Source organism: Ascaphus truei, chromosome 12, assembly GCF_040206685.1.
Source record: "Ascaphus truei isolate aAscTru1 chromosome 12, aAscTru1.hap1, whole genome shotgun sequence".
NCBI lineage: Eukaryota > Metazoa > Chordata > Amphibia > Anura > Ascaphidae > Ascaphus > Ascaphus truei.
The window spans coordinates 19,513,047-19,537,168 of record NC_134494.1 but is presented as its reverse complement, the minus strand read 5'-3'; the positions used below and the strand labels follow the sequence as shown (position 1 = coordinate 19,537,168).

Sequence of the window (24,122 nt, the reverse complement as noted above, 5' to 3'; positions counted from 1 at the left end):
CCAGATTGTAGAGGGTCTAGGAGAGAATAGGTGTTGAGAAAATGGAGTAAGCAAGAAACTACAAGACGTTCAAGGAGTTTAGAGGCAAAAGGCAGGAGGGAGACAGGCTGATAGTTAGAAAGACAGGTATGGTCAAGATTGCTGTTTTTGATTAATGGTATGACTGTTGCATGTTTGAAGGAAGAGGGAAAGGTACCAGAGTAGAGGGAGGAGTTAAAAATGTGTGTGAGCTTAGGGATTATAGTAGGAGAAGAGGTTTAAGGAGATGGTTCTACATACTTCTATGGATAAAGCCTGTATTTGTAGAAATGGACAGATCTAAAGATGAATACTGTACAATAACAGTGAAATAATCACTGAGTGTCACTGGGAACGTATATAATGTTGGCTACCAAATATTGGCCACCAAAGTCAATGGATACATGCAGAGATATCATGTTTAGCACTTCTGAAGATGTACAGTTCTATGAAAGAACCCTGTAGAGCAGACAGTTTAAACAATGGATGCCATATAGGTCATGTCCCTGCTAGAGATCGATTACCAGATAAAGGAATATGATAAAATAGAGTACATGCAGTCTGAATGCTTCAATGAAAGAACAAAGATAAAAGGCATGTCTTGGATAGCCCAGGGGACCATAATAATAGGACCTGTTATCGTTATGATTGTGAGACTCAACAAATAAGTGATCAGATGGAGAACCTCTAAGATGCACATGAATCAATGGTCAAGATGTTGAAGGCCAAGCACTTACTTATTTGTCTTTCAACCCTACAGTTCTGAAGGATGTGTGCGTGGAGGATAATTTTGAGTATAAGGTATGATTATAAATATATATATTTTATTTTAGTTACAGTAGAGGCAACTCTTATTCTAACAAAAACCAGTGGCAATTCCCCAAAAGACCCAGGAAACACCCAGGTACATTCTGAATACATGCCTTAAACTTTCCTTAAACTAGCCCCAGCATTTCTGCATTGATTAATGGCCTATCAGATTAACAGCGGGGGTCCCTGGCAGTCCCATTCAAACTGAATTAGACTGCCAGGGATCCCTGCTGTGTTAATCCTATGGGTCGTTAGTCAATGCAGAAATGCCTTAAACGTGCCTCAAACTAGCCCAGAACATACCCAGCACATACCCAGCACATACCCAGAATGTAACCCGGCTAGTTTACAGCAAATGTTAGAATAAACGTTGCCTCTACTGTATGTTCAAATGTTGCTTTGTTTGGTCACTTTAAAGGGGTTTCAAATAACATTACCTAAAACTGGCTTGCAGTATCTAACAATACAAAAAAAAAACAGCACGCAGAAAGTTGGGTGTTGGTGTGTAATGGTAGGTGCATAACAGGGTAGAGAAGAGGACCATGAGGATATTATGATGTGTACTGGAGGAAGAGCAACAGGTTATTTGGGTATATAGGGAGGGTATAACAAAGCAATGGATAAGACATCAGATTGTTGAGGCATAAAGGGCACGAAGCAACAAGGAAACATGAAGGAAAGCTGGATACTGGGCTATGTATGGTAAGAAAGGATAAAAACAGAAGTTGTAAGGGTATGGTAATAGAGAGGTACCACTAGCATAACGAAAAAGGTTGTAATGCCACTTTACAGATCCTTGTTCAATTTTCACCTACAGATTATACCGATTGAATTGTCTATGATTTAATGCTATGCTTTTTCCCACATGCCATTAAATTTCCCTTTGCAGCCCGGTTCAATAGTTCCTTCCCCTCCAGGGAGCTGTGAGGAGTGTAACTGCACCTCTATGAAGGACCCTCAATCCCAGAAGAACCTGGTGGCATGCCAGTTACTCACCTGCAATAAAGACTGCGCCCCAGTGAGTTATACCCCAACACCACTCATTCTCACTAAAGGGTAGATCCACAAAGCTCTGTAACCAAGTCAGTGTAACTAACGGGACATTACCTAAATAGCTAACAGAGCTAGCTTCCCTGAGTTTAACGGAGATTCACATAGCTAAATATATGCAAAAACAATAAGTCTGTTAGGGCCATAATTTGCATATGTCTGATGCTGGCTGTGCCAGCTAACATCGGGATGAAACACGCCGGTGATAGCTGCAGGTAACGCTGGCTCGTGTTAGCCATATTCTAAGGAAGATGCAAGGTATCTATGCTATGGGTTAAGAGGGCAAGGGGTTAATCACTCTCTGAATCCCCCCAGGTGGCCTAACATCCCCACATGGGACACCAACCCCCATAACACACCTATCCCTACCCCTCCAACAAACTTAACCCCCTCTACAGTACTGACCATTAGCCCTAATATCCAAAGGTGGCTTAATAGGGCCAATGGGCAACAAACATAATATATACTGTAATAACACCCCAAGCAAACAAATTATAATACAATCACATATTATGTATGTATTATTATGTATAATATATATATATATATATATATATATATATATATATATATGTCAGATAAGGCAGTTGGCACTCCAATAGGTGCTGGTAAGCCACAGGTGCACAGACCCTGAGGAAGGTCCCACTCTGTAGGACCGAAACGTTGGGTTTCTGGATGTATTTTTGCTATCACTAATACACTTTGATTTTCAACATTGAGTGCTGTCTCTTGTTTACCAATCCTTGGAACGGTAACGTATAACTATTTAACTATATATATATATATAAAATATGTGTGATTGTATTATAATATGTTTGCTTGGGGGTGTTATTATATATTGTGTATGTGTATATTGTGTGTGTGTGTATATATATATATACATACACACACACAATATACACATACACAATATATAATAACACCCCCAAGCAAACATATTATAATACAATCACACATATTTTATATATAGGCTATACGATACCGTGTGAGCGAATAAGTCAAATAGGCTATACGATACCGTGTGAGCGAATATCAGAGGCAGCACTCCAGAAGGTAGTCAAAAAAAATTGTATTTAGTGTGACATATATATGTCACACTAAATACAATTTTTTTTGACTACCTTCTGGAGTGCTGCCTCTGATATTCGCTCACACGGTATCGTATAGCCTATTTGACTTATATAGGATTTGCACCCACCTATATCTACCTGACGGAGTGCCTTGTTCTCATCCATTCACTATACACACATAGAGATATATATATATATATATATATATATATATAGGATGAGAGAGAAAAGAAGGCCCTAAATAAAGCACTCTAGTATGTGTATAAGTACAAATCACATATGGTTTATTAATGTATTGTCACAGAACAAAAATGGTTAAAACAAAGCACAGAAATGGTTAAAATACAGCATGGATCCCCTGTTCATTACAAAGCTAAACAAATCCTCCAAAAAGATGCCCAAAATACACTCAGATAGTATTCTGAAACACCTGACAAGATAAACCTGGTGTGACACCCAACAGACTAAGTAGTCACGGCTAGAGCTATGTGATCATCAGCAAAAGGTCAAATATGCCTACTATCCCCTGCAGTATAGGGTTTGTCTGTCGCTTCAGACAAACCCTATACTGCAGGGGATAGTAGGCATATTTGACCTTTTGCTGATGATCACATAGCTCTAGCCGTGACTACTTAGTCTGTTGGGTGTCACACCAGGTTTATCTTGTCAGGTGTTTCAGAATACTATCTGAGTGTATTTTGGGCATCTTTTTGGAGGATTTGTTTAGCTTTGTAATGAACAGGGGATCCATGCTGTATTTTAACCATTTCTGTGCTTTGTTTTAACCATTTTTGTTCTGTGACAATACATTAATAAACCTTATGTGATTTGTACTTATACACATACTAGAGTGCTTTATTTAGGGCCTTCTTTTCTCTCTCATCCTATTTTACTGCCCTTATAGCACCACCGACACATCACTGTAGTTTGGATTTATCCAGTGTCGGTACTTACAGTAGCTGTGTTTATATGTCTTGTGGATGCGGGGTCCTCTCTTTTTCTCATATATATATATATATATATATATATATATATATATATATATATATATATATATATATATATATACACATATATATATATATATATATATATACACACACACTATACAAAATATACAGTACAAGGCATTCCAATGAAAAGATTTAGCCACTGACCAGCTAGTGTATGTGTCATAGAAATAGGACCTTCCTCAGGACCCGAATGTTTGTGTATTGAATGATAAATGTTCCTTTTTGATACTTTGACTTACAGTGCGGTGTCTGATTCATCTAATTCTAGAGGAGTAATATATATATATATATATATATATATATATATATATATATATATATATATATATATATATATATATATATATATATATATATATATATATATATATATATATATATATATATATATATAGGCACACCCCAGTTTAAGGACACTCACTTTAAGTACACTCGCGAGTAAGGGCATGTCGTTCAATTAGCAAACGGCAGCTCGCGCATGCGCCTGTCAGCACGTCCTGAACAGCAATACCGGCTCCCTACCTGTACCGAAGCTGTGCGCAAGCGGGGGGAGACTATAGAGCCTGTTACAAATGCGTTATTTATATCAGTTATGCACGTATATGATGATTGCAGTACAGTACATGCATCGATAAGTGGGAAAAAGATAGTGCTCACTTTTCAGTATATTTTCGCTTTACATACATGCTCTGGACACATTGCATATGTTAATGTGGGGTATGCCTGTATATACACACACACATATGGTTGCAAATAACCAAGTGATTGTGAGTGGGGCAACATAGCCTCTCTCAAAGAGAACTTAGGTAATCATAATGGCACTCAGTGGAAACACTGAAATAAATATTTTACTCACTCCATCCTAGTTGACAGCCTCCATCTTCAGGTCAAGGAGCCAACACCTAATCCACCCAAAGGGGCCGATGCCCAATCATAAAAAATATATATATTTCAAAGACCCAATGGTTAAAAGCCATAAAAAAAATGTAATTACCAAACCAGCCTAAAACAACAATCCATATGCCCGATGGCAAAAATAACAAAAAAAAACAGAAAAATCAAGAAGCCAAATCAATCCGGGCCCGATGGCCTATTTGTAATCCATAATGCAGTGTTAACATTAACCGCCTGCTGTGGATATGCGTTGAGGTGGTCCACATTAACGGATGTTAAAGTATAGGCAGGTTGTCTCAGCTGTAAGACAGCACTTAACACATCGTTAGCGAGCTTTGAAGATCCCTTGTAGCACTTAATAAGAAGTTAACTTAATATAACGTCTCATTAAGTCACTAATGGAGCTTTTTGAATCTACGTCTTGGAGTTTAGCTGTCTCGCATTTTGCTGTGCTCCTGTTATAAAATGTAAGCTCTACAGTATGTTGCTGTCTCACTGTGGACTGCCCATCTCTCTCTCACTATTATGCACAGGTTTTTTCTATCAGATGCCCAGACAGCAATCTCTCACTCCACTTCCCTCTCACTATATGACTACTGTAGCTCTCTCTTAATTTTTCTCAGGTGTATGTCACTACAAGAGCCAAAGCTACAGTACAGTATATCTCACTCTATTTGTGCAAGATCCATTTTTGTTCTGCTTTCCACCCCTCTCACTAAAAGGTACACAGCTATCTCTCATGCTGCTTCCCTCTTTATACAAGATGCACAACAGCGGTCTCTTACTCGACTGCTCTCTCACTATAACATGCACAGATATTTCTAGCCCTGCTCCTCTCTGACCTCCCAGCTGGTGTCCTTACTTTGAGTAACACAATTCTCTTCTCGCCCCAGGGCCAGACGTATGAGGTTACTACTGGAGAATGCTGTGGACAGTGTGTGCAGACTGCATGCGTTGTAACAACTTTCAGTGGAAGCATTCAGCTCCTGGAGGTATTTCTTTTACCTGTGTCATTATTCAATCCTGCAGCTGATGTAACCGTATAAATACAACGTATTTCAAATATGAGAGTTACTGACTCAATGGACAATAGGCTCTCTGTGTTATTATGTCAATCGGAGAGGAAGATGTAGAGAGCGCGCCGAAATTCGAAAGATGAAATAAGAGGAGTGGTAGCAACCATGTACATTTAATTATAACATTTACGGTATACAGTATGGCGCCCTTATTTTGGACATTAGTTAGTAAAACAATGGTTGAGTTACATATGGAACATTTCATGTGATGGACATTGAGTAATGGTTAAGATGTATTTGTGGTGGGCAAGGGTGTATACATTATGGCCGGGTATGGGTTAGGTGCATTGAGAGCTTGCTTGGTTGGTGGGCAGGGGTTGGGCTCAGGTCTCTGGATTTTGTCATGTCGGTGGCATGGTGATGGGTCTGACAGTGGAGGTAATTGTATCGGTGAGGTGGGTGACTTTGGAGGGTTTTGGAGAGACTTTAGGAAGGGGTGAGGGTAGGGGAGATCATGGACTTTGGGGAAGCTGGGGGGAGGTTAGGGATGGGATAGAAGGAGGTTCACAGAGGATCATGTAATGCGATGGAGAAGAGATGAGTTTTGAGTTGGCTTCTGAAGATAGTTAGGGAAGTGCAGATTGAATATGGTGGGGGAGCTTGTTCCAATGGATGTCAGCGAGTAAGGCAAATTATTGGAATTGAGAGGAGGCACAGGGGCTGGGGGGGTGGAGGAGGAGGGGGGGAGTGGAGATTGCACCTTGCTTTAGTAATACATTTGTATGTTTTTTTGAATCCTGTGTTGGCTTTGGACCTTTTTCTCCTCAACTACATTATGTGACACAAAAAAGAATGGATAACTACTGCTCAAGGTTCCAATTTCAGTGAATCTAACATAACCAAAAACTGTGCAGTGCTCCCTCCTCACTACATCGCTAAAATTACAAAAGAAAAACAGCTGGTGAAACAACGGGCATTCGCATCGATCCCTTGACTAAGAGATGTAAATACAATCAACTCACACCCTGTTTTCTTTTTTTTTCACACAAGCTTAACAGGATGTTGAGCCACCCTTTGTAATCAGCAGCAGTATCTCATTTGTAAGTTGAGGATTACTTTTGTTAGTCAAGGGATAAATACGCCCATTGTTTTCTCATCTGTTTCTTGTTGTAGTCAATTGTTTTAATTACATTATACTTTCGGTGTCTGCACACCCAAGAAATAAAGTAACATTTTTATGTTGCTCCACTGGGAGGTATCACCATCTGCCCAAGAATCTAGTTTTCCGCGGGACCCATAGCTACTAGACATTTCCACCCAAGTTTGTGGGGTATTAATCGCTGTCTCCGTTTTATTTATTTTATAAAGCTTGGAGAAACATGGTCCCCAGATAATGACACCTGTACTTCCTACACATGTCAAATGTCACAGGGACAGTTTTCCACTGTTGTGATGAAGAGGACCTGTGGTGATTTAAAACCAGAGGACTGTGAATCTGTAAGTTACCTGATCTACAAGCTCCTCTATGCTGAACATTTGTAGAGTCTAATACTGGAGCAAAGATGTTAAAAGCGCATTATTTCTTTGGGTGCCCCTAGTCCTTTCTCAAGCAGAAGCTTAATGTGCTGCAATATAACTTCCACACTGTAACTGCCAACGGAGTCTTCAGCTTAAAGAAGGGAAGCTCAGACAATATATTAAACTTTCCCGGCCTCTAACCCCCTACAAATACAGTCCCATTAGAGAGACCTTTATTGAGAAGACGTCTCCTCATGTGCATTCCTAAAGCTGCGGGCATGGTCAGCGCTTAGCCGCTGAGCCGCGCTGAACCGCGCTTATGCTTGTCAGTGAGCCCCTGCAGCCGCAATGAGGGCAGCTTTAGCAGGGGCTCACGCACGCTTCCGCAGGCGTGCGGAGGCGTAGCAGACAAAAATGTTTTTGTTTCCGCACTGACGGGAGCGGAGGGCTTGCCATGTGAGCGGTTCGCCCAATGAGGGCGAACCAGCTCCGTGATGTCACTGGCCGGCCCCCAGACACGCCCCCAGATGGCACGCAAAGTAAGACCAGGGAAAGCACCCGCACGGCTGGAGTCTCTATGAACTCAGCCTATTGCTTATAGGGAATCAACAGAAGAAAAAAAGCTGTGCAAGGCTAGGGGGTAAATGCTACAGTATATATTTCAAAGATGCCATTCTGGCCATTTTCGGACTGAGAATGCAGATTTAAGTCTATGGGAATTTTTGGCCAAAAGCAGCCAGTACAACAACTTTGAAAGCTATAAAATTACCCCCGAGAGACACCAAAACTATTAGACAATGACCATGTACATATTTCGTTAAATCATTGCCCACAAACGGCATATGACCACTTCATAGCTCACGTATGACTAACATCTAATTTCTTTATTATGCTTGGTACTAGTTATCAGATTTCTGATTGATGATCTTACATACATACATTCTAGATTCTGCTGGGATGAATGCAGGTATTCAGTTTACTCTTTCAGGAGGTTTTGAGTACATGACAAACATGTCAATTAAGGCAGGTAATGTGATTTTACATATGCATCTCTTGCTCAAACTAGTAACAATGCTCTGAGATGGGTAGAAGGTCAAGGGTGTAATAAAGATGAATAAGAAGGGACAGCTTCTATGGTCATCTTATCATATATGGTATTTTTTTTAACAAAATGTCTGTTCTGTCTAGGGTACTATTGAGAAGAGCCCAGATGGCTGTTGCGAAATATGCAAGGGTAAGGATGTTATGTACATGCACAAGATATCAGTTATTAAGATTTCATTGACACAGTTTGAAGCATGGCAACTAAAACATTGTGAGTGAGGGGACCTATGACCCATCGTGCATGTATGTCCAACCCATGGGTGATGCAGATGTTCCTTTAGCCCCAAACTGGCCTCTTGTACCCCCACACAGTGACACTATGGGGGCTATGCACTAAGCAGTGATAAGTCATTTTAAGAGCGCAAAGTGCTCTTAGAACGTGAAGTTCCGCCGAGCGCTATTCACTAAGCCGCGCAAACAGGCACTTTGCGCTCTAAAACTGACTTTTTCCTGGAAATTTTTCAAAGTCCAACTTTACTCGTACGATGAGCTGTTTGCGCTGAATCCTTCCCTTCTGCGGGATTCACTAAGCAACGCAAACTTATCGTACGTGAAAGTTGCGCTGAATAAAGCTCACCAGCTAAAGGCAGGTGATAAAAAAAGTAGGACTTAGAAAAAAAATTTTGCAGGCGCAAAACCCATACAACAGGCCGGCGGGTGTCCCCGGCTGACCCCGCGGGGGTCCCCGAGGGAGGCCAGGGGTCGTGCGGGTGTCCCAGGCTGACCCTGCGGCCGTCCCGGGGTACCCGCGGGCCTGCGGTACCAATGTTGTGCCTACAAAAATACTAAACATTATTTCTAACTAAATACACCCCCCTAACACATACAGTACAATAATGTGCAAAATAACTATTATCCAGATATGGATAATAGATTATTTGCCCATTATTAAACACTGCATTAGCATACCTAAATAAAGTAAATAAAACCAGTAGCCAGCTAATCCAATGAATACAAGCAGTAACAACATCAACAATGAATTAATTAAACCATTAACCAATGAAACCAATTAATTCCTAAACTAACTCAAAATGAATAGTAACACTAACCAATCAAACCAATGAATTACTACAACATTAATGAATGTAAACATTAAAAGACAAAGAAATAAATTCAAACAATATCTGAAATAACCATAAAACTCATTAGCTAACATAATACAACATTAACTACAAACGAACACCAATCGCAAACATTTTATTACCATTAAGCAGGAAAAAAACAAACAATCACATCCACATAAGAAATTGAAATTAAAAAAACCAACAGCAATACCAAGCCACATATGCCCCCCAAATATCATCATAATAATGTATTAATCTGTACCCTAAAGTTGTACAGATTCATATATTATCAGTCAATGTGCCTCCCCCCAAAAATAAAAAAACACATCCAATGAAGAAACCTGTAAAAAGAGACATTTACAAACATTCAATATATTACTTACCATTAAGTGTTTAATAATGGGCAAATAATCTATTATCCATATCTGGATAATAGTAATTTTGCACATTATTGTACTGTATGTGTTAGGGCGGCGTGGTGGGGGGGGGGGGCGGTTTGTGGGGACGTGTATTGATGTTTGTTAAATCTAATATACATGTGTTTCATAGTGTAGATGTGCAGGGGGTCTCCGGAGTTGAACCACATTGGTTTCATATCCGAGGACCCCCTACTTCAGGAGATACAGGCCTGGTTATGGGGTGCCAGTATCCCCCGCACTTTCAAGCGTCCGCGTCACGTGACCGGGACATTGAAATTCTGCAGGGGATACCGGCACCCCATAACGGGGCCTGTATCTCCTGAAGTAGGGGGTCCTCGGACCTGAAACCAATGCTGTTCAGCTCCGGAGACCCCCTGCTCATGTACACTATTATTGAAATGTATTTATTTAGTGTACGATCGCCTGTAACAGCCTTGCATGGAGATGGCAAATCTCCATGCAAATGTTACATGCGGCTTTTTTGAAGTGAAACCCCTATTCTGATGGGGTAAAACTGGACAGTTGGAGACGAAATGTGAAACGGAAGTGACGTCACGGCTTAACCCCTCCCCCCCCCACGTCTGCTGTGACATGCGGTGGCGGCGGCGATAGCCACCGGCGCCACTCCTAACGGCCGCTGTTCCCCCCACATGTCGCCGCCGCCGCTCCTAACGGCCACCGTTACCCCCACACGTCCGCTGCCATGGGTATACCAAGATGGCTGGCGCAGAGCTTCCGGTGCTGCGGGTGTAGTAAGATGGCGGAAGCCCCGCAAGTCCTCCAGCTGTGAGAGGAGGAGCCGCTGCTCAGCCTCTCACCTCCCTCTTCTCTACCTCTGCTTCCCCTTCCCTGTGTCCCGCTGGAGGAGGAGAGGAGCCCCGGGATCATGGAGGGATCGTCATCATCGAACTGCCGCCGCTCCCCCCACACAGCCGCTGACATGCGGCGGCGCTCCCCTCCCCCCCCCCCCCACCCGCTCAACATTTACTCACCGCTGCCACTCCTAACGCTCCTCCACACTGGCAGCCGTCCCCCTAAACGCATGCGCAGAGGCTCTGTCCATAGCCATGTTGTGGATGGCAGGTTTCGTGGGGGTGTGATTGGCAGAGGGCGCTGCTGGGAGGCAACTGGTGATTGGCTGTCGCGTCTCGCTCGCCGCTGACTATTGGTTGAGGGGCTGTCCGTCGGTTAAGGGGTCCCTTCATCCCCATCTGCCGGCACGGGCTCTGCGGTGCTACCTGCTGTGGAGTACGCTGCTCCGTGGTGGGGTAGCTATCTGAGGCCGAGGCTCCACCCCCTGCCCTGTCGCTCCTGCTCCGGTAACGGGAAGAGAGGGGGGGGAGAGAGGAGCGGGGGGGTGTCGCCGGGGGGCTGGCTGCAGCAGGACACACAGCCGTGTCCGCAGCTCCGCCGGGGGTAGTGGGAGTCGGGAGGAGAAGGGGGGAGGAGGACACGACACAGAGAGACATTCACACAACACAGAGAGAGAGACGTACACTGACTGACACACACACTCACTCACACACTGACTGACACACACTCCCACACACTGACTGACACACTCACACACACTGACTGACACCCACTCACCCACTGACTGACACACACTCACACACTGACTGACTGACACACACACACACACTGACTGACACACACTGACTGACACACATACACACACTGACTGACATCCACACACACTGACTGACACACACTGACTGACACACATGCACACACTGACTGACACACATACACACACTGACTGACACACATACACACACTGACTGACACACATACATACTCTCTGACTGACACACATACATACTCTCTGACTGACACACATACATACACTGACTGACACACGTGTGCCGAGCACGCGCATTATAAGTCAAATTTATTTGCGTTTTGTCAATGAAATTGTATTTTCATTTTTAATTAAAACATCACCAACACAAATACTATTTCTGTGACAAAAGTCAAAGAAGTTTCACTTACTATGCGCGTGCACAGCACACACAGCTTTTTTTTTAATATAGTATTGGCCCTAAAAATGTGTTTTCTTTTTTTTTCTATCAGCTAGCATACGGGAAGTTTCAGTGCGCTAGCAGAGGGAAAAAACATTGCACGCAGGATAAGCCAGTTTTGGGTAAGTCCGATAGAAAATGGGCTGAGGGCCTTAGTGAATCGCCCCGCCGGCTTAATTTTTTATCGGACGTGATAATTTTTTTCAGGCCGGCGCGAAAGCACGGAGCTTAGTGCATAGCCCCCTATGAGATAGATGCAAAAGATGTCTACAGTATGGTCGCTCTAGTTAGTCTTTTCCAATGAAGTGGGAAAAAGTGAAGTGACTGACACCGCGGACAAAACGTATCCTATATATTCTTCCTACCAAAGGGTTACAGTGACAGAAAATAAAGGGAACCTATTTAATCTTTGACGTATTAGCAGACAGAAACTATGCCCATGTAACGCACAAAACTATAACCATTAAACCTGGTGGAAAAATCTCCAAATCACTGCCAAACAGTCTCAGTAAATAATGTTCTCTTTCTCTAGCCCCCAAGCTTTGCAAACGCTTGTTCAAAACGACAGTCCTGCAGAGTGGGTCGTGTAAGGCTACAGAAGACGTTCCATACTGTGAGGGTCTTTGCCTTAGCAGCTCTAAGTGAGTACAATTCTTTCCAGCTCTGTAAGAGTTGAGGCCGCAATGTGGTTTCCAACATGAGAAATGAAAACCCAATGATTTAATTATTCCTTTGATTAGTACATATCATATAGTGTGCATTATCTTGGTGGTTCACCAATGCAAAGTTACTAAAAGCTAGAGCAGAAAAAATCTTATTTTTAACACTACTTTTTTTTTTTTTTATGTGCAGGACACGTTCATAGGGAAAGATAAAACATTTTAGAGTTATACTCCGTTAGGTTTCTTGAGGGATTGCTACTTTGAGAGACATTTGAAAGCAAATAAAATCTTTATCTGGAATGGTAGGAGTTAGAAACTACATTATGTTATAGAAAGAAAACAGGAATTGTATTAGCACAAAAAATAGAAGTGTGTCAAGGAACTACAGAACCAAAATTCCTCACAATTGAAGTTAGGATAAAATACAGCAGCACAGGGTAATAAGTTTTAGCAACAACTATTTTTTCCATAAATCTTCACAGAAACCTTCATAACATGTAAGGAAAGCAATATCTCTGTGGAAAAAATGTATTAGAAACAAAAATAGCCCGCTATCTGCACTAGTTTGTCTAATATGCTTCTTATCTTCTTCGCAGCTATTCACCAAAAAATAACAAAATGGACAGAAACTGCCAGTGCTGCCAGGAACACACAGTGGAGGAACAAGAGGTGATGCTGCAGTGTCTTGATGGGACTATCTTGCTCTACCCAACTACCTACGTGCTGAGTTGTGGCTGTGAGCCAGTCGAGTGCATATTGTGAATATGTCCCATGAAACCCTCCCATCACAGCCTCTCCTCTTTAAATCCCCGGCTTTCTGAAATCATCTGTGCATCCCTCCTCTTTTTATCATCTCAAATGGACCCATGGAAATTGGCAGCAGAGACCAAGCCCAGATTATATGCCCATTTTCCAAAGCTGCTGTATACCCATCTTCTGCATATTTTGTGACTACATTACATATCAAGCATTTTTTAAGTATGCCTTTAATGTATGAACCTCCACCCACCTTTAATACACCTGTTATCACTAGCCTTTCAGTGCAGATGGACATCTTGATATTTTGTCCTGGGCCTCCCACCTCCCAGCTTCAGAGCATGACATCCTTTACTAGCATTCTTCTTTCTATGAAAAATGAATCAATCCCACACACGGTTGTTACTCATGATGTACCTGAAAGTTGCATTCAGAAATGTGTGCCATTCTCAGGCTAGTCTCCTACAATCTCTGGGTGTGGCGAAATAGTCATTCGCTAATACAGCTCAACCCTCTTATAACGCTGTGCTTGGAGTCCAAAGAATTACATCACGCTATAAAATCGCGTTAGAAATAATGTACAATTGTATGCATTGTACAATAAAGTATTTAAGATACCAATAATCGTGTTGTAAAGTATTCATAAATACGAAAATTGGGAGCCACGCTTGCATCGCGTTATAAGCGGATTCGCGTTGTAACGGATCGCGCTATAATGGGGTTGAGCTGCATCATACATTTTTTTTTCCCAAACCCGATTCCAAGCCAAATTCTGCACACAGTATGTATAGTAGTAGTCTCTCTTATACTGTATGGCGTGGATAGTGTTCATAGTGCTGTACATAGACTTTTGCAGTCACAATGAGTCTCTGCACCATAGAGTTTACAATATGGTACCCGAGATGCCGGAAGATAAAGTGACTTGCCCAAAGTCACAAGGAGAGCGGACACTCAGATTTAAAAATGGTACGCCGACATTCAAAGGCTGTGAACATTACCTCTTCGCTACTCCTTCAACCTGTTTGATAATACAGTATTATACAGTTATTCCATTGATAATTACAATTCTTAGTCCCCGAAAATCTTCCTCTGCTAGAACATAATCAGCATAATTTGTATCCATAAAACTTTCCCAAAAAATCCCTAAACTGTGTATTCCAAAAAACTCTTCCCTAGATATTAAGAGAGATTTAAAAAAAAATCTGTGCTTTCCTAAACCTCTTCCCCTGATAAGGAAAAAAAAAAAGAGGCATACATAAAGCGCTAGCACTAAACAATACTCTGTATAAATGCAATGTTGTGCAAAAATTAAATAGATATACAGTTCAAAATGTATGATGCAGCTCAACCCCGTTATAGCGCGATCCGTTACAACGCGAATCCGCATATAACGCGATGTAAGGGTGGCTCCCAATTTTCATATTTATGAATACTTTACAACACGATTATTGGTGTCTTAAATACTTTATTGTACAATGCATACAATTGTTCAATATTTCTAACGCGATCCGCTTATAACGCGATTTCTTTCTTTGGACCCGAAGCACAGCGTTATAAGGGGGTTGAGCCGTATATTGTGCAAAAAAAATCTAAATATACTGATAAGTCCAAAGAAATGTCTCTGAAAGAAATAAATATTCTGCAGCCTAAAAAAACCTGGGTTCTCTCGTAAACCCAATTAGGACATGGTTGACGTACTGTAGGTTCTCTTGAGCACGGGATGATGTTCCAGAAGATATGTGGAAACAAGAAAGATAAAGAACATATAGTGTAGTATGTTCAGGAAAGAACGCACAGCTTGCTGATGCTCCTATAGAGTTTAAAATCACACTTTAGTCATCTTAATAATAATAATAGCATGTTCTTGTATAGCGCTGCTAGTTTCACAGAGACATTTTGCAGGCACAGGTCCCTGCCCTGTGGAGCTTACAATCTATGATTTTGGTGCCTGAGGCACAGGGAGATAAAGTGACTTGCCCAAGGTCACAAGGAGCTGACACCGGGACTTGAACCAGGTTCCCCTGCTTCACACTCAGTGCCAGTCAGTGTCTTTACTCACTAAGCCACTCCATCTCCAAGGAGGTTTATTTACCATTCCGTATTTACCAACGTTTCAAGCATAAAACTCAAGACGACTAAAGTGTGAGTTTAACTCTGTAGGAGCATCAGCAAGTTTTGTGGGGTTTTTTTTCTGAACATATTACACTATACTGTATGTACTTTGTCTTTCTTTTTTCGACATATCTTCTGGAACATCCTCCAGCGCCCAACAGAACCTACGCCAACCACCTGTAAACTCTATGGGGCAGAGACTCATTGCGACTACAAAAGTCTATGTACAGCACTATGAACACTATCCACGCCATATAGTATAAGAGAGACTATTACTATACATACTGTGTGCAGAATTTGGCTTGGAATCGGGTTTGAAAAAAATGTATGATATTAGCGAATGACTATTTCGCAACACTCAGAGATTCTGATAACACCGAATTCGGTACATCACTGAAAAATTCCCCCTGACATTATAAACATTCCACGCAACGCTGAAACCCCCTTGATATTTCCTTGAAAACTATTGTGCCTTGTGTTGACAAAGTCTGCCCCATATTCCCTAAACGGTGCTCATCTTTAGCACGCCTTTAATCTCATTCATTTGAATAGAAGTTCAGGTTTAGCACACTTCAGTGAATCTGGGCTCAAGAGTTTCAGGCTCCTATTTAATATGTTGTGAAGGTGTTCCCCAGTGCTGGAGAAGAATACAGCTCCATTCAAATACATTGGACTGCAGTGTTGTCCAGCACAGGTTAGCAGCGTTATTGAACAGGGTAATCAGAGAGACGACAGTTACTTGGACATAATAAATCACTCCAGTAGTTACATTACTGCTCGATAATCCCATTACTCTTACTTAAAGACAAAATAATTTGATAATAACCATACTCCTCTGGAGCCCCAATTCTGTGAAAATTGATAGTGTATTTATGTGTGCCTGTCGATGTTGAGGGGAAAGGGAGATATGTACACGTTTCTTATAATCACTGTATTGTGAAATACTGCAGCAGAAAAGGCTTTCCAAATGCATTGTGAAAACTTGCTATTTAATTCTGCTTTCCTTGTGCCCTGTAAGGGATCTCACATGACTGTGAATAAATGCTGTTATTGAGATCACAATGCAGCAAATCCCACATGTCAATTCAGGTGTCCGGGTTGGTCAATTCTTACTGGTTGGTTCGAAGTCAGTCTCATCGTCTCACTGGCAGAAGTCAGAACGTTGCCAATAAAATGCTATTGTTTGGTCCAGAACCATTCCATCCTAAGGATTCAGGGGGTGGAGGTGTCTCCAACATGGAGCACTCCTGATTATTCCTGATTATACCATTGTTGATAGTATTTCCATAATAACAGCCTGAGCCAATCCCCATGCTCAGTTATCAAAGTCTAAGTAGCTTTAGAATGTTGCACTCATCCTCAATTCATAGGTGAGATCATTTACATGTAACACACACATTTGGGGGGAAATTCTAGTAGTTCAAAATAGCTGTGCTGGCTGTTTTCGGCCGAAAATCACCATTTGAATTTGGGGATTTGGGGGTCAAAATTTTTTTTGGTTTAATTTTGAACCCTTCACTGCCATATAGACCTGCATCCCACTACAAGGTAACATATTACACAACAACACAGGGGTTAATGCATCAATATTTTTAATTAATAGACTTATTATAGGAACAAAGCTAAATACAAAACTTGTGTAGAATTTAAGTGTAACATAATAATAATAATAATAATTTTATTTCATATAGCGCCTTTCTCCCAATGGGGCTCAAAGCGCTTCACAATTACAGTATAGTGCGCGATATGCAGCGCATTGGATTGTTACAGACACAGGTCCCTGCCCAGATAAGCTTACATACAACAATGGGGGAAGGGAAGGGGATGGAGACCCTCGCATCAGCCTATAATAAAGTGAGATAAACAACGGTGCAATAAGGGGAGAGAACAGGATGATTACTAGAAAACAAAGACACCCTCAGAGCAGCACTCGTTGTATATGAAAATGTAGTGATGATAGACTTAAAATTTAAATGCTTTAATTATGTTAGTTAAAATAAGTGTCAAAATCGTTGAAATAAATGAACAACTGACAGTGGTAAAACAACACACAAAACAGACAGAAATACACAATACTTAAACTGAAGTCTAGGGAGAGAGGTAGAGATCCTACCTATCTGCTGATTAGCAGTGATGAACAATTCTTAACTGAATAGTTTGCCCCCTGGTTCAGCAATAACAAGGTTAAAAAGCCTGTAAAATAGATACAGGTGACGGTGGACTGACATGCAAAGGTATATGCCAAAAAATTGTTATGCAAAATATGCAGTAGTAGAGTGAAAGCTCACTAGTGATGGTGTAGTACAGCCGCAATAAACTAAAATGTTGAAATAACTCTGGTCGTGGAGGATCCCTAAATACAGGATTAGTCAACCTTAACTGTAGATTGGTAAGATTGGTGATCTAAGTGTTAATAAACAGTGCGCACAGGAGCTCACAAAGTGTGATACTTAGCTCTGGGGCACGGTTCTAGTCCGTATCCAGTTATAGCCCCCTAGTTCAAATGTGCCATTATCACGCTTATTAAAGCCTCACAACACGCAGAGAACAGTGATAGTTAAGTAGTTGTTTGGACTGTCAAAGTGCACAAGAGCTGAAAAAGCGCCCCAGCGAAACGTGCGTCAGGTGGGAGGCGGCTACAGGACTGACGTGATCACGTATTGACGTGCACATGCCGGGCAGAGGGTGAGAGGCACTGCTAAGTGCCGATGTATGCATGAAGGGATACAATGTTTATATGCAATAGACACTCTGTATGTGGTGTCGCTGCCTGTTGAATTCTGAGCTAGCAACTAACTTACATCAGCGTTACTATATTGCGCAAGCTCTGACGAGGGCCTGATATATACTTTTGATAGGGGCACGGTGTGTTTATTATTACCCTACCCTGAATATTCAAATGTAACTGCTGCTTATTATCATTATTGCATTATATGTACCCCTTCCTTCCCTCTGCCAACTATATGTGGTTGCTCACTTTGTTTTTGCTACCTGCTACCGTACTTGCTATAGTGGCACATTTGAACTAGGGGGCCATAACTTGATACGGACGAGATCCGTGCCCCAGAGCTGGATATTACATTTTGTAAGCTCTTGTGCACTTAGCTTTTGACAGTCCAAACAACTACTTAACTATCACTGTTCTCTGCGTGTTGTGAGGCTATAATAAGCGTGATAATGGCACATTTGAACTAGGGGGCTATAACTGGATACGGACTAGAACCGTGCCCCAGAGCTAAGTATCACACTTTGTGAGCTCCTGTGCGCACTGTTTATTAACACTTAGATCACCAATCTTACCAATCTACAGTTAAGGTTGACTAATCCTGTATTTAGGGATCCTCCACGACCAGAGTTATTTCAACATTTTAGTATATTGCGGCTGTACTACACCATCACTAGTGAGCTTTCACTCTACTACTGCATATTTTGCATAACAATTTTTTGGCATATACCTTTGCATGTCAGTCCACCGTCACCTGTATCTATTTTACAGGCTTTTTAACCTTGTTATTGCTGAACCAGGGGGCAAACTATTCAGTTAAGAATTGTTCATCACTGCTAATCAGCAGATAGGTAGGATCTCTACCTCTCCCCCTAGACTTCAGTTTAAGTATTGTGTATTTCTGTCTGTTTTGTGTGTTGTTTTACCACTGTCAGTTGTTCATTTATTTCAACGATTTTGACACTTATTTTAACTAACATAATTAAAGCATTTAAATTTTAAGTCTATCATCACTACATTTTCATATACAACGAGTGCTGCTCTGAGGGTGTCTTTGTTTTCTAGTAATCATCCAGATAAGCTTACAATCTATGTTTTTGTTGCCTGGGGCACATGGAGATATTGTGACTTGCACAAGGTCACAAGGAGCTGACACCGGGTTTTGAACCAGGTTCAAACCCAGGCTTATTGTGTTGAGTCAGTACTTTTTCTCACTGAGTCGCTCCTCTTGAAATAGTCAATACTTGAAATGGTTTTCAATTTAGGGGATAAGGATGATTCAGTTTGAGTTTGACAGCCAAAACTAAATACATATGCGTACTGTATATAGTTACTGTATATACATTTACTGTGTCCGTATACATAGTTATGAAATCTATAAAGAAAGCACAATAAAAATCCCCCTCAGTGTAGCAGTGTTAATACAGCATATTATCAGGGAAAACACATTTAAAATGCACTCATAAAATGCATTAAGTAAAAACAGCTCTATGTCTCTGTCAGGGTTCTGCTCGCCACAAACCAGGACCGGACCGCGAGGCTGAGGTGGGGTTGTAAAAGCACCGACCTGAGACCGCGCAGGCTGATCCGGATTGCGCAGTTCGTAGTCATATGTCGCAGGATCAGGATTGGAGAAGACAGCGTCGTCGTTGTAGAAGCCAGGGTCAGGACAGGAGACATCAGGATAAACATTGTTCAGGCAAGAGTTCGGCAACATGTAGTCAGGAGAACCCCGCTTCAGCTTAGGAGCGCGGGGTTGGGCTCTGCGCGAGCGACGGCCATGGCCCATGGTGCTGGTCACAGGAGATGGTAAGCAGACCAGAGTAGCACACCGCTTTGCTGCACGGGTGCACCAGTGCTACAGCGCAAGAGTCCTGAGCGGGCTAGGGAATCCTCTGTCTCAGCGCAGGAACCAGGACACGGCCTCTCTAGATTAGGGAAAGAGTAGGCCCCAGGAACCAGGAAGCTGAAGATACACAGGGAAACCTCCGCTACTGTGCAGGAATCCAGGAGACTGAAGGACGCCGGGACGAAAACCTCCGCTTCAGTGCAGGAATCCAGGAGGCTGAAGGACGCAGGGACGAAACCTCTGCTTCAGCACAGGAGAACAGGAGTGGACCGCTGCGTGAATATAGCAGCCGGTCCCAGGAACAAGGAGCTGAAGTGAACAAGAAGAGTACTCAGCTACAACACAGGAGACTGGAGCAGACCGCTGCGTGAATATAGCAGCCGGCCTTAGGAAACCTGGAGCTGCAGACAACAAGGAGAATACTCCGCTTCAGCATGAGGGACAGGAACAAGCGAGGGCTTGTGGCAGAACAGATAGTGACATCCAGGAAGGACTATGCTCGGCAGGGAGCATTATGGGAAGACAATACTTAAAGGCCAGCGGGCCAATCCCCGGAGAGGGGTGTGAAGGTACTGCTCCAATGAATGAATGCAAGTCTAGGTTGCAGTGATAGGCTGCACAGCTGCAGTAGATACCAGAGGGAGTGTGTATTGCTTTGGTGAGTGAATCCAGGCTGCAGCAAACATCAGGAGAGGTGCTCCAGGACTGCACACGTCTGCAAGGTAAGGCAACCAGTAAACCACGGAGCGGATTCCTTACAGTACCCCCCCCTTCACGCGAGACCTCCGGGCGAACATGAGCACACATAGAGTTGGGGGACCGGGAATTGTTGCTGAACCGTCTAGGATTGGGGGTAGAGTCGTGGTCCAGAGACTCGTGGTTACTCCTTAGTGTACCCCCACCCCACGGTGAAAACAGCGGCCAGACAGGACCATCCATGGGTCTCGGAGACATCGAATTGTTCCTAAAGTTCTTTAGGTGGAAAGGGGATCCGTAAACTAGCAGTTCCTTGGTGAGTACAGTTCTAGGAAATAAGAGTGGTAGAAGAAACATCCTTGGTACATGGCTCGCCCCGCAAAATGACTTGGAAATCCAGGGCTGTGAAGAACCAGAGGGTTCCAGAGCAGAAACGGCAGAAGAACCCCTACAGGAAGCCCAGTCTTTAATAAAGGAACCTGAATCTAGGCTCAGCGGCCCTGATAGTTTATCGAATACACCAGGAGGAACTTTGTAACAGAAAAAGTCTTGGCTGACCACTGCATGTTGAAATTTGCGAGAATTTTTTCCTCTAGAAGGCTCCCAGGTAATGGTTAGTAATGGTATAGGCTGGTTGGAAGCATCTCCCGATATTGGTATGGAAGGTGACAAGGCAAGCAGTAAACCCGGCATAGGGACCGAAATCTTGGGATACGTACAGAGTATTTCCAACTGAGAGGAAATAACAGGGGCAACCGAAAATTCCGAGGGACAAAACCATGGTTTAGCAGGAGCAGAGAAGCAAACAACAGTAGAGCTCTCCAATACTGGGAAATCTTCATTGGGAGATAGTATTGTCAGTGAATCAGGAATAGTCCTTGGGATCTTCAAATCAGTAGCTTGAGAAAAAGGCAGAGCCAGGGTAGTGGTGGGAGGGAAGCTAACATCAGAAGCTGAAGTCTGTACCTCAGTGACAGGGCCTTGAGAATCAACAAGCAGCAAGTATGAACTATGAAAACTCTTAATGACAGGCACCTTAGGAGTACAAGGAGTCTTTTCCGAAACTGCAATGGCCCTAACCACAGGGGTACCTAACCTGACAAAAACATGAATTGGTGTGTTTTCTAGTGCAAAATCTCTGATCACAGGACTCCTAACCGATAGTGAGGGTGTCTGGGTTTGATTAGAGAAGAAATCAGATGTATTGATAAGTGACTTAGAAACAATTACTGAGGTTCTAGATTTGCTGGACATGTGAGAAAAAATACCCTTTAAGACAGGAGCTTTAATTTCTTCCCAGAGTAACCCCATGTTTGCTGGGACATATTTAGACACAGTACTGAGGGACTGGGTTTCAGCAAAGGCAGGACAGCTAAATAGCTCAGATTTAAACCCCAAGACTTGTAATATATGCATGGTGACCTCAGACAGTACTAAGGAAGTGACCACAGATATGCTGATCCCTGGAGAATTAGCCTGGACAGAGAAATCAGGGGGACCCCCAATCAGGATACTCCTTGTAGGAAGAGCTTCAGAATCAGAAGGAGAATCATTACCTCTCAGAGTCTCAAAACTAGAAAGACACAATTCAGCGAAAAGGGAAACAGTGTGCAAGCTTTTTACTAATCTATATGAAAAAGCGTCACTTTTGGGAGAAAACCGTGCGTCAGCAAACATTCCTGGGAACATAATATGAACCCCAGGAGGGACATACAGACTACTGTATGCTTTTAACCCTAAGCTTAAAGAGGAGGAGAACTCAGACAGTACACGGGGGTGAATCATAACTGTACTGGTCTCTGAAGTAGGTATTTGGTAAGGAATGTCTGGGAAACCAGAAATTACTGCAGACTCCATAATGTGGGAACTATGCGCTGAAGCAGGGATCACCGCTATGTGGGCGACAGGCTGGTTCAGCGAAACACCCGGGAGAAGGAACTCTGCGAGCAAGCTTAGGGAAAAACCTGACTCCTGAATACATTTATCAGGAACCAGAACTTTAGCCGAAGTCTCCGGAGACGAAACTGCGGAAACTTGAGCTGAAGCAGGGGATTTATAGCAAAGAATTTCTAGGGACTCCGTACGGTTATGGGAATCCCTCAATGCAACCTCTGCTGTCTGACTTGTGGACTCATTCTCTGAGGCTAAAACGAAGGCATTAACTTGGAGGCAGCAAGAATTTACAGGGGTTAATGCAGACAATGCCTGAGAGTAAAACATAGGTAATCTCTCTGTATTAGGAGAGACCAGGAATCTCTCGTCTGAAGCTAGGGGCGTGACCATGGCTGGCAGAGAACAGGGATTTACCAAAGGAAACTCAGAGAGCTGCCCCACAGGGGTTAATACAGAAATAACCCTGGGAACAGAACTTAGGGATTCTTTCTCTGACGGGGAAAGCGCACAGGACTGCCTAGCAGAGTTTAAAGCTGGAAAACCCTCAAGAGCTGGAGTGACAGATTCGGAGTTAGAAATAGGGGAACAAAGGGACTTATTCTCTGATAGTAGAACCTTAGTGTTGGCTAGTGAAACATATGTATTCTCCAGGGGAACCTCACAGGACTGCTCGGCAGGGGTTAAAGCTGGAAAACCCTCAAGACCTAGAGAAAGGACTTCTGAGCTAGAAATAGGAGAACTAATGAACTTATTCTCTGATACAAGAACATTAGTGCTGGGTAGAGCAACATATGTATTCTCCAGGGGAACCTCACAGGACTGATCGGCAGGGGTTAACGAAAACATATCATTGGCGTCAGGGAACCCGGCCATACACTCAGGGCAAGGATCCGTGGTAGACCAGGGAAACAGCCAAGCGGCAGCGAAGCTGGCGAGGGGAGGATCCTGTTCCTTTATGCAAATGTCCAATGTCATGGAAAGGATATGGAGTGTTTTTTGGGCATCAGCCAACATGAGGAGAGGGTCCTCTTTTGCTATATAAATGTCTAAAGACAAGGCCAGGGAAGAGAGTTCCTTTTGGGCGTCGTCCAATTCTAAAGGGTACACATTTTCCCAAGTTAAAGGGTAGCCAGGAAAGCAAATACAAGCGGCCAGCGATTGTTTTAAGTCCCGGAGGCGGTAAACCTTCATCATGAGATCATTACGGCATTTGTTTTGCAAAGGGGTTAAACCTACAAACACAATCAGATCTTCAATCAGGGGTATTATCTCACATAGAAACTGGTATTCACACTGGGACTGGTTTACAGGCTGGGACAGGCTTTCAGACAGAAACTTACCAACCCTCACCACAGGGCGGTCCGAGTTTGTGCGGCCGAGCATACTGTCAGGGTTCTGCTCGCCACAAACCAGGACCGGACCGCGAGGCTGA

The 24,122-nt window shown here is 42.8% G+C and overlaps 1 protein-coding gene across 1 annotated transcript in view; it reads left to right on the top strand.

The window, feature by feature from the left end:
* LOC142463848 (uncharacterized) overlaps nt 1-13,492 on the top strand; it is a 62,898-nt gene extending 49,406 nt beyond the window's left edge. The window contains exons 11-17 of the mRNA XM_075566660.1: nt 779-819; nt 1,718-1,846; nt 5,749-5,847; nt 7,240-7,368; nt 8,578-8,623; nt 12,530-12,638; nt 13,256-13,492. Of these exons, the coding sequence (XP_075422775.1) occupies nt 779-819; nt 1,718-1,846; nt 5,749-5,847; nt 7,240-7,368; nt 8,578-8,623; nt 12,530-12,638; nt 13,256-13,421 (719 nt within the window). The 3' untranslated portion in view covers nt 13,422-13,492. The remainder of the gene's footprint in view (nt 1-778; nt 820-1,717; nt 1,847-5,748; nt 5,848-7,239; nt 7,369-8,577; nt 8,624-12,529; nt 12,639-13,255) is intronic.
* The last annotated feature ends 10,630 nt before the right edge of the window (nt 13,493-24,122 follow it).